This window comes from Chiloscyllium punctatum, chromosome 25, assembly GCF_047496795.1.
Source record: "Chiloscyllium punctatum isolate Juve2018m chromosome 25, sChiPun1.3, whole genome shotgun sequence".
Taxonomy (NCBI): domain Eukaryota; kingdom Metazoa; phylum Chordata; class Chondrichthyes; order Orectolobiformes; family Hemiscylliidae; genus Chiloscyllium; species Chiloscyllium punctatum.
This window is the reverse complement of record NC_092763.1, coordinates 70,335,226-70,347,383: the sequence shown is the minus strand read 5'-3', so window position 1 is coordinate 70,347,383 and position 12,158 is coordinate 70,335,226. Positions and strand designations below refer to the sequence as shown.

Below are 12,158 nucleotides of genomic sequence, written 5' to 3'. Positions count from 1 at the left end.
GGTGGCGGCGATGGACGGGAGGCGGGGTCATCACGAGCCAATCACCGCGGCGGTGTGAGGAGTGGGCGGCCCCACTCCAGCGGCGGGACAGTTCTCGCGAGAGGAGGAGATGGTGGTGAAGAGGTCAGGTGTTCGTTTGCGCATGCGCCCTGCGAAGGTCGCTGTGAGGATAGCCGGAGGAGGCCTGCGATGTGGTACGAGATTCTGCCCGGGCTTGCCATCATGGCCGGCTGCCTGACGGTGCCAGGGCTCGCTACCATCTACATTCACAGGTGGACGAACGGCGGCAAGGTAAGCAGTGGAGCTGTAACTTATTGTCGGCTGTGTTTAGCGCCCTTTTTCACTGAGGACCTGTGAGCCTTTGCCAGTGGGGTCCGAGACCTTGGGTACATTTAAGGCTGAGATAGATTCTTGATCTTGCAAAGTTATGGGAAAATGCAGGAAATTGTACTTGAGGAATGTTGGGTCAGCCGTGAATATGCTTTATTCCTTTAAAAAAAGCTTTATATAGTTACGGAAGTATTTGTTTATAGTCTTTGCTCACGAATAACACACAAGCATTGGAATTTGGCATTCCCTGCAATTGCAAAAAAAAAGACCCAAAGCATTTCTTTGTTATGAATCATAGAATCCCTGAAGTGTGGAAACGGGCTATTTGGCCCAACAAGTCCACACCGACCCTCTGAAGAGTAACCCACCCTATTACCCTATAATCCTATTACTCTATGTTTATCCCTGACTAATGCCCCTAACCTACACATCCTTGAATACTATGAGCAATTTAGCATGGCCAGTTCACCTAGCCTGCATGTCTTTAGATTGTGTGAGGAAACCGGAGCACCCGGAGGAAACCCATGGGCTGACAATATTTATGTATGCAGGGGCACTGAGAGGATATGATAACTGAATGGACCCCCATTGTACTTGGGCAGAAAGATCTCAAATGGTGGTCTTTCCCCACTGTGCCTTTGTGGCAGCTGCCCCAAGCTTTAGTGCATCCCTCACCGCATGGTCCTGGACATTGGAATGTGACAGTCTACAACATGCAGTTGAGGTTAACTCTTTGCACTAGAAGACTGGATGGAGGGGCTGGATGGCCTACTCCTGATCCTATATCTTATAGTCTCATGTCCTTTCTCTTCGCACCGACGTACTTTTAGGTCATGGTGTTGGTTGACCAACAACAACTTGAATTGGTATAACTCTTTTTAAGTACCAGGGCTTTTGAAGAAGTGTTACTAAGGGAGCCTTTGGGGGGAGGGGGAGACTCACAACATGCACACACATCCCACTCCTTCCTATTCTTCCAGATTCTGTATCCTGTGTACCTTAGAGGGGGAAAGAAACCTTCCTCGCTTTTCTATCCCACCTTAAAGTTGACACTGGAGACAGTGCAGCACTCCCTCGTCACTATTATCCCTCAGATATAACCAGCACAGTTCCCTAAGTACTTGTGGTGAATAATCCAAGAGTCCTGTTTCTGCTGTGTATTCAGTGACACTGTTAGAAATACCTCTGTCTGAGCATCAGTTGAAGAGAATCATCTACAAGATAAAAGTCAAGAGTGTGATGAAATATTCCCCATTTGTCTGGATGAGTGCAGCTCCAATAACATGCAAGAAGCTCAGGACAATGCAGTACATTTGATTGGAAACACATTAAAAACATTCCATTCACGACCTTTGCTCAGTAGCTGCAATGCCTTTCATCCACAAGGTGCTCTGCGTCATTTCTCCTAGTCTCCTTGGTGGATATGCGTTTGACATCCTACATCCTAGAGTTCTGAGGGAGGTGGCTGAGATCTTTCAAAAGTCACTGGAGTCGGGGAAAGTCCCGGATGATTGGAAGATCGCCGTTGTAACCCCCTTGTTCAAGAAAGGATCAAGAGAAAAGATGGAAAATTATAGCCCAATTAGCCTAACCTCTGTTGTTGGTAAAATTCTAGAATCCATCGTTAAGGATGAGGTTTCTAAATTCTTGGAAGAGCAGGGTCGGATTAGAACAAGTCAACATGGATTTAGTAAGGGGAGGTCGTGCCTGACAAACCTGTTGGAATTCTTTGAAGAGGTGACAAGTAGGTTAGACCAGGGAAACCCAGTGGATGTGGTCTATCTAGACTTCCAAAAGGCATTTGATAAGGTGCCATATGGGAGGCTGCTGAGCAAGGTGAGCTACTGGTATGGATTGAGGATTGGCTGTCTGACAGAAGACAGTGAGTTGGGATAAAAGGTTCTTTTTCGGAATGGCTGTCGGTGACAAGCGGTGTCCCGCAGTGTTCAGTGTTGGGGCTGCAGCTGTTCACGTTATATATTATTGAGCTGGATGAAGGGACTGGGGGCTTTCTAGCGAAGTTTGCCGATGATACAAAGTTAGGTGGACAGGCAGATACTACTGAGGAAGTGGGGAGGCTGCAGAAGGATCTAGACAGTTTGGGAGAGTGGTCCAGGAAATGGCTGATGGAATTCAATGTGAGCAAATGCGAGGTCTTGCACTTTGGAAAAAAGAATACAAGCATGGCCTACTTTCTAAACGGTGAGAAAATTCGCAAACCCAAAGTACAAAGGGATCTGGGAGTGCTAGTCGAGGATTCTCTAAAGGTAAACATGCAGGTTGAGTCCGTGATTAAGAAAGCGAATGCAATGTTGTCATTTATCTCAAGAGGGTTGGAATATAAAAGCACCGTTGTGCTACTGAGACTTTATAAAGCTCTGGTTAGGCCCCATTTGGAGTACTGTGTCCAGTTTTGGTCCCCACACCTCAGGAAGGACATACTGGCACTGGAGCGTGTCCAGCGGAGATTTCACACGGATGATCCCTGGAATGGTAGGTCTAACATACGAGGAACGGCCGCGGATCCTGGGATTGTATTCATTGGAGTTTAGAAGATTAAGGGGAGATCTAATAGAAACTTACAAGATAATACATGGCTTGGAAAGGGTGGACACTAGGAAATTGTTTCTGTTAGGCAAGGAGACTAGGACCTGTGGACACAGCCTTAGAATTAGAGGGGGTAAATTCAGAACAGAAATGCGGAGACATTTCTTCAGCCAGAGAGTGTTGGGCCTGTGGAATTCATTGCCGCAGAGTGCAGTGGAGGCCGGGACGCTAAATGTCTTCAAGGCAGAGATTGATAAATTCTTGATGTCACAAGGAATTAAAGGCTCCAGGGAGAATGCGGGTAAGTGGAGTTGAAATGCCCATCAGCCATGATTGAATGGCGGAGTGGACTCGATGGGCCTAATGGTCTTACTTCCACTCCTATGTCTTATGGTCTTATGGACTAAATGACTCAACACCACATTCTCAAGGGCATTTAGGGATAGGCACAAGATGCTTTCCTTGACAGCACCCCTGACATCTCGAAAATGAATATTTAAAGATCAATGGGACACCAATCGGCTCACCCATATCAGGGCTCATGGCAGAAGCAGTGATGCAAAACAGCCCTTCCACAAACCCAACCCAAGCGCTCGATCAGACACGTGGACAACACCTTTGTAATTGTTAAGAGAAAAGAAATAGAGAACACACTGAATTATCAACACCATGCTCACAGGAATCTGCTCTACAAGGGTGGAGGAAACCAACAATTGATTCCTGTTCCTAAGTAAGATGGTAGAAAGAATACAGAATGGTGAATACACCACAAAAGTGTACAGAGAAGCCACACACACACAGACCAGATCCTGGACTTCAATGGCAACCACCCAAACACACACAAGGAAAGATGCATTAGGACCTGATCAAAAGGGCTACAACACGCTGCAGCATCCCTGACCTGCGAAGAGAGGAAGAAGAACACTAGTACAGAGTCTTCACCAAGAACGGATACCCTGCAACTTCATCTGCAGATACCTAGCAGAGAAACAACGTGACAAGGACATGTCACGACCCAACAGAATAACCACGCTACTTTTGTATAAAAAAAGTCTCTGAACTAACAGCCAGCCTTCTCCAACCATTGGGATTCATGACAGCCCACAAACAGACAGCCATGCTCAGACAACCAGGACAAAAGACCCTATACCCACCATGTATAAGGCTAACGTAGTTTACAGGAGGATAAACAGGCAGACACCTAGCAATCCACATCCACGAACACCAACTAGCCACTAAACACCACGACCAGTTGTCCCTAGTAGTCAAATATACAGATGACAAGGACCACAAATTCAATTGAGACAACACAACAATCATAGGACAAGCTAAGCAGAGGAGAGCCAGAGAATGTCAAGAAGCATAGCCTGACTCTATGACCCATCCACAGACTCTGTCAACAAACACCTAGACCTAAACACAATATACTGGCTACTACTACAAACTACAGGAACTGGCAACCAGAAGCAGCAGGAATGGAACCAAATAAATTCCAGAAAACATAGCACAGCAACGCTTCACAAGAGGCTCCATAGAACTGACGGGATGAAATTCTGGATTAGTGGTGCTGGAAGAGCACAGCAGTTCAGGCAGCATCCTACAAGCAGCGAAATCGATGTTTCTGGCAAAAGCCCTTTATCAGGAATAAAGGCAGTGAGCCTGAAGCATGGAGAGATAAGCTAGAGGAGGGTGGGGGTGGGGGTGGGGAGAAAGTAGCATAGAGTCCAATGGGTGAGTTGGGGAGGGGATGAAGGTGATAGGTCAGAGAGGAGAGGGTGGAGTGGATAGGCAGGTAGGACAAGTCATGGGGACAGTGCTGAGCTGGAAGTTTGAAACTAGGGTGAGGTGGAGGAAGGGAAAATGAGGAAACTGTTGAAGTCCACATTGATGCCCTGGGGTTGAAGTATTCCGAGGCGGAAGATGAGGCGTTCTTCCTCCAGGCGTCTGGTGGTGAGGGAGCGACGGTGAAGGAGGCCCAGGACCTCCATGTCCTCGGCAGAGTGGGAGGGGGAGTTGAAATGTTGGTCCACGGGGCGGTGTGGTTGATTGGTGCGGGTGTCCCGGAGACGTTCCCTAAAGCGCTCTGCTAGGAGACGCCCAGTCTCCCCAATGTAGAGGAGACCGCATCGGGAGCAACGGATACAATAAATACAAAACGTCGATTTTGCTGCTGTTTGGATGCTGCCTGAACTGCTGTGCTCTTCCAGCACCACTAATCCAGAATCTGGTTTCCAGCATCTGCAGTCATTGTTTTTACCAAATCAACTTCCCAGCTCAGCGAACATGCCCACAACTACGACAACTGGCTACAAATCTTTACACAAATAATGAATGTTTAAAATTGTTATTTTTAGCTCCTAGATTCCAGAGGGTGAGAAACATTTAAAGCATGCTTTCCTTTATCGGTCAGAGCATCGAGTATCGGAGTTGGGATGTCATGTTGCGACTGTGCAAGACATTTGGTTCAACCACTTTTGGAATATTGTGTGCAATTCTGGTCTCTCTCCTATCAGAAGGATGTTGTGAAACTTGAAAGAGCTCAGAAAAGATTTACAAGGATGTTGCCAGGGTTAGAGGATTTGAGCTATAGGGAGAGGCTGAACAGGCTATGGCTGTTTTCCCTGGAGTGTCACAGGCTGAGGGGCGACCTTATAGAGGTTTATAAAATTGAGTTGCATAGATAGGGCAAATAGACAAGGTCTTTTCCCTCAGGTGGGGGAGTCCAGAACTAGAGGGCATGGGTTTAGGGTGAGAGATGAAAATTTAAAAGGGACCCAAGCGGCAACTTTTTCATGCAGAGGGAATGTATGTATGGAATGAGATGCTCGCGGAAGTGGTGGAGGCTGGTACAATTAAAGCTTTTAAAAGGTATCTAGATGGGAATGTGAATAGGAAGGAGGGATGATATGTGCTAAGTGCCAGCAAATGGGACCAAATTAGTTTAGGATATCTGGTTGGGATGGACAGTTGGACCAAAGAGTCTGTTTCCATGCTATATGTCTCTATGACTCTTTACAATGTTGCAAAAAGAGAGTTAGGAACGCAGTTGTACCTAATTGTAAACGTAATTCAAAGGCATTGCTCAAAATACGTTGATGGAGTACTTGCCCCCAAAGCTGTCAAATCCCATAAAGAATCATGTGATTACCCCCTCTCAAACGTAGAGCTGAGAAATTTTGAAAAGAGCTGCACCTTCAATCAAAGAGCATTTTTTCCTGATCAGCAGCCACTCATGGCAAAAAGCCTTTGACTGGAGGAACAGCAAGAAGATGAGTATGACATTAAACAAGGCTGATGAAGCTGGCATGTAATGGCAATTTCGTTGTGCATATTGACAAAAATAGCCAGTTTGCTTTGTGAATCTAGGAGGCTTGAGGGTTGACAGTTGAGAAACACATCAGTGCCATGTGGAATAAAGGGAGAATCAGTGGCTGCAAAGGAGGAGAGGAAGGGAGAATGCCAAAGCTAATGAATTAAACCTGTCCACAGAGGAATAAGTGAGGACTGCAGATGCTGGAGATAAGAGCTGAAAATGTGTTGCTGGAAAAGCACAGCAGGTCAGGCAGCATCCAAGGAACAGGAGAATCGACGTTTCGGGCATCAGCCCTTCTTCAGGAATAATTTGGATCCAGGGACACTTTAAATTTGTTACAGTGATATCTTGCAAATCGGTTAGCTTTTTATGATGTGTGTTTCAGTCCATCCTTGTGTTATAGTGCATTTTCATTCACAGCCTGGGGCCACAAAGCAACCAAGAAGTTTCACTGCATAAGCAGCCCCTTTCAGTAGTGTGCAAAATTCGTGCGGTACCGTAGACTTAAATTGGTTGTACACTTTTTTTTATAAAAAGGCTATATTGGCCCAAACTTCTCAAGGAGTGGATAAAACTTGAATGCATGTCACTGTCAACATTTCGGAACTAATGCTTTGGCTCACCTGACTGTACTAGGGAGTGTCCTTGTCATATACCCAAATATGAAACCTCCCTGTTTCCTCAACAGGGACAAGTAGTATTGAGGAAACAGGGAGGCTGCAGAAGTATTTGGAGAAGCCAGGAGAATGGGCAAGAACGTGGCAGATGGAACACAAAGTGGGAACATGTGAGGTTATGTACTTTAGTAGGAAAAATAGAGGCTTGGACTATTTTCTGTATGAGGAGTAAACCTCAGAAATCTGAAACAAAAGGAATTGGGAGTCCTAGTTCAGGATTCTCTTAAAGTTAACATGCAGATTCAGTTTGTATTTGCCTTTCTAACTGCTATGTATGCATTCATTTCAAGAGGGTAGAATACAAGAACAGTGATGTTCTGCTGAGGCTGTATAAGGCTCTGGTCAGACATTTCGAGTCTAACTGACCCTTTGCCATATATTCTTTATGTTTAGGAAAAGAGAACTGCACGCTTACCATATCATTGGACCCTGATGGATCGAGACAGAAGAGTATCTGGTTGCAAAACCTATTACGACTCAAAGGTGAGTTCTTGAACATAAATGCTGAACTTTCTTTTATGGTTAACCGTAGTTGGATGTTCTTTTATTACTCTTTTAAAAATTTGCATTTTTCAAAAATAAAAATGCTAAGTTGAAGATGTAAAATAATATTTTGATGTGATTATGGAAAACTTACATCCTATTTAAGGTTTTTTTACTTCCAACAGGGATTAGAAAATATTGACTGATGGGCTTTTCATCACAAACGGGACCCTTAAGCCTACAGGAGAACATCTGCTTAAAAACTTTAATCTGTGTGTTATAATGTAATTGAGATATTTAACATAAAATGGAGAATAAAAATGTGAACTGGTTATGCAGCTTGCCTCTTATTGAAGATGAATTTTTGGAGGGAGGGAATGGAAATTCTGTGAATAAAAGAAGTGTGGGTGCATTGGAACAGCTGAAATATATCCGTGTTAGAGACTGTAATACATAGTTGAATAGATTTTACTGTTTTTAGGCATGAGAAGATTTGATTGCCATGTCCTGCAAGTATGAGGTAAATGTAGTAGAGAAGAGGGAACACAAAATAGGAAAGTATCAAACACTTAAGTATTACGGAGATTTAAAAAATTATGCTTCAAACCATGCTAACTGTTGGATTGATAAAATGGTATGTTGTACTTGTGTTCATTGTGTTGCTATTTTCTTGCAAGATTATTTAGTTAAAATTATGGAAAAATATTCTTGCTGCTAATGTCAAAATCCAGATCCATGTATAGATCTAATTTTTGAAATGCTGAATGTGAGTTCGTCGGAACAATTGGGTGATGGTCATCTTTCAAATTTAAATTAATTTCTCCAGTCCCTATCTGTATCCATTAAGAACAATGAATTGGACCAGACTATGACAAATGAAAATGGAAGCTTTATGGGTAATAATGGAAAGGAAGGTGATCTCCTAAGGTACTCTTTCTTGTTAACTTAGCTTGAAGGTGGCTTTCATTAGGGATGCTCAATAAGGTTTTGTTGAAAGAGGTAAAGTCATGTTTTATAATAAAGCATTCTAAATTGGAGTATGTGTCAATTTTGCTGCATGTTTACAATGTGAAGCAATTTATTAGATATCATTGCAAAAGTGCACAACATAGCTGTAGAAATTATTTTTTCGCTATTCTGTATCTGGTAAAAGACCATTTAAAAATGGTAAAAGTTATCGATAGTTAATGCTGTTTACATGGTATGTGTGGACTACAAAAGGCATTTCATAATGTGCTTTATAATAGGCTTGTCATTGAATTTATGAAATAGAACAAATGGGTCAGTAGCACAATGTATATGAAGTTTGCTGAGTGACAAACATTAGCAGTGGTGAATGGTCTTTCAGATCATAACAAAGGTCCTGGGTAGTGTTGCTGAATAAAGAGACCTTGGAGTTCTGCTTCATAGTTCCTTGAAAGTGGAGTCTCCGATAGATAGGCTAATGAAGAAAGTATTTAGTATGCTTTCCCTTATTGGTCAAAGCATTGAGTATAAGAGTTGGGAGGGCATGTGTGACTGTACAGGATATTGGTCAGGCCAGTTTTGAAATATTATGTCCAATTCTGGTTGTGAAACTTGAAAGGATTCAGAAAAGATTTACAAGGATGTTGCCAGGATTGGAGGGTTTGAGCTATAGGGGAGGCTGAATAGGCTGGGGCTGTTTTCTCTGGAATGTCTGAGACTGCGGCGTGACCTTGTAGAGGTTTATAAAATCATGAGGTGCATGATTAGGTAAATAGACAAGGTCTTTTCCCTGAGTTGGGGGTGTCCAGAACTAGAGGGCATAGGTTTAGGGTGAGACGGGCAAGATTTAAGAGACCTAAGGTATTACATTTTCACACAGAGGGAAATGTATGGAATGAGCTGCCAGGGGAAGTGGTGGAGGCTGGTACAATGACAACATTTAAAAGGCCTCTGGGTGGGTATGTGAATAGGAAGGGTTTAGAGGGTTATGGGCCACGTGCTGGCAAATTGGACTAGATTAATTTAGGACATCTGGTTGGCATGGATGAGTTGGACTGACAGGTCTGTTTCTGTGCTTTACATCTCCATAATTTTAGGTGAATTTCTCTATTAGCAAAGTATGTGGAGAAAATTGACCAACCTAGAGTTGAAAATTAGATTGGGTTGAGGGCATGTCAGTTTTCCTAAGCAAATCCTGATACTGTTTTTAGGTGGGGGCTGGAAATGGATGACTGGCCCATTCCCTGAAAAGGAGGTTTCACTATGTGGATTGTGGTCAAGTGCTTATATGACCCTGGCAAAATATTGTGAAAAGGAGTGGAGGTAACACTGCACTGAAGATGTGTCTTGACCAGCTTAATTACCTGCCCTTGAAGAATTATATTCTTGTGGACTGTAAAGGGCAGGGCTTTAGTCACCTGGCAGTCAACCTCCATGGCTTTGCATCCCACCATCCGAAAGGATGACCCTGTGATCTTAGAGTTAAAGTGAATACTATACATCAGATCATCGTTGTGCTCTGTGGAATGTCTGTCACCCACAGCTTGCTGGCTCAGTTCAGATAAAACCTAATACTGAAGTTAGTTTTGACATTGCACTGTTGCATGGAATAAGTGCTGTGTTGACTGTTGAGCTATTTTCAGTGGAAGTCTAATGTCTTATCTCCACACCCTCGTGCATGAAGATAGGCCATAAATTTCTTGTCCAGAATGTCAAGTGTAAAATGGTCACTGCAGCCAAGTAATCAGAGTCATAGAGATGTACAGCATGGAAACAGACCCTTCGGTCCAACCCGTCCATGCTGACCAGACACCCCAACCTGCCAGCACCTGGCCCATATCCCTCCAAATCCTTATTCATACACCCATCCAAATGCCTCTTAAATGTTGGAATTGTACCAGCCTCCACCACATCCTCTGGCAGCTTATTCCACACATGTACTATCCTCTGCGTGAAAAAGTTGCCCCTTAGGTCTCTTTTATATCTTTCCCCTCTCACCCTAAACCTATGCCCTCTAGGTCTGAACTCCCTGACCCCAGGGAAAAGACTTTGCCTATTTATCCTATCCATGCCCCTCATAATTTTGTAAACCTCTATAAGGTCACCCCTCAGCCTCCGAGGCTCCAGGGAAAACAGCCCCAGCCTGTTCAGCCTCTCCCTGTAGCTCAGATCCTCCAACCCTGGCAACATCCTTGTAAATCTTTTCTGAACCCTTTCAAGTTTCACAACATCTTTCCAATAGGAAGGAGACCAGAATTGCACGCAATATTCCAACAATGGCCTAACCAATGTCCTGTACATCTACAACATGACCTCCCAACTCCTGTACTCAGTACTCTGACCAATAAAGAAATGCATACCAAACGCCGCCTTCACTAATTATATCTACCTGCGATTCCACTTTCAAGGAGCTATGAACCTGCACTCCAAGTTCTCTTTGTTCAGCAACACTCCCTAGGACCTTTATCATTAAGTGTATAAGTCCTGCTAAGATTTGCTTTCCCAGAATGCAGCACCTCGCATTTATCTAAATTAAACTCCATCTGCCACTTCTCAGCCCATTGCCCATCTGGTCCAGATCCTGTTGTAATCTGAGGTAACCCTCTTCGCTGTCCACTATACCTCCAATTTTGGTGTCATCTGCAAACTTAATAACTGTAGCTCTTATACTCACATTCAAATCATTTCTGTAAACGACAAAACGTAGAGGGCACAACACCGATCCTTGTGGCACTCCACTGGTAACAGGCCTCCAGTCTGAAAAACAACCCTCCACCACTACCTTTGAGCCAGTTCTGTATCCAAATGGCCAATTCTCCCTGTATTCCATGAGATCTAACCTTGCTAATCAGTCTTACTGAAGTCCATATAGATCACATCTACCGCTCTGCCCTCATCAATCCTCTTTGTTACTTCTTCAAAAAGCTCAATCGTTTGTGAGACATAATTTCCCACACACAAAGCCATGTTGACTATCCCTGATCAGTCCGTGCCTTTCCAAATACATGTACATCCTGTCCCTCAGGATTCCCTCCAACAACTTGCCCTCCACCGAGGTCAGGCTCACTGGTCTATAGTTTCCTGGCTTGTCTTTACTGCCTTTCTTCAACAGTGGCACCACGTTTGCCAACCTCCAGTCTTCCGGCACCTCACCTGTAACTATCGATGATACAAATATCTCAGCAAGAGGCCTGGCAATCACTTCTCTAGCTTCCCCCAGAGTTCTCGGGTACACCTGATCAGGTCCTGGGGATTTATCCATTTTTAACCGTTTCAAGACATCCAGCATTATTTCCTCTGTAATCTGGACATTTTGCGAGGGAATGGAACTGTAAGTTGTTGCAACACTAAGTTTACAAGAAGAAGCAAGAGAAGAAAGGAGAACTATGAAATAGAACACATGGGATGGATGGATGGGGGAGGACAATCCTTCATAGTAACCTTAGCTAGTGCAGGAAATGAATCCAGGATGTTGGCATCCTTCAATTTCCAGCTAACTGAGCTAAACTGCACCATTTTTTTCAAGCGATAGTATCAATGCTGACTTTGCCAATGATGTCCACATGCCATGAACGAATGTTTAAAAAGTGCTGTACATGGGAGCTTGCACACACATTGGTTGTCGTTGTTTTCTACATTGTGACTTCAAAAAACACTTCATTGGCTGAACAGTGCTTTGAGATGTGCTGAGGTCACAAATGGCACTATATAAATACACAGTTAGAAATCATGTGGGTTTGGGTTTTTGTGTGTATACGTGTGTGTGTGTGTCTGGGGTGGTGGGTTGTGAGTGTCTGTGAGAGAGAGTGTATATGTGTGTGTCAGTGTAAAGGGGTCTAAGT

The 12,158-nt window shown here is 43.9% G+C and overlaps 1 protein-coding gene across 1 annotated transcript; it reads left to right on the top strand.

The window, feature by feature from the left end:
• Window positions 1-154: 154 nt before the first annotated feature.
• ndufa1 (NADH:ubiquinone oxidoreductase subunit A1) lies at window positions 155-8,387 on the top strand. Its single transcript, XM_072595512.1, has 3 exons — window positions 155-291; window positions 7,261-7,350; window positions 7,536-8,387. The coding sequence occupies exons 1-3, from the start codon at window positions 190-192 to the stop codon at window positions 7,554-7,556; spliced, it is 213 nt and encodes a 70-aa protein (XP_072451613.1). The 5' UTR covers window positions 155-189; the 3' UTR covers window positions 7,557-8,387.
• Window positions 8,388-12,158: the final 3,771 nt, after the last annotated feature.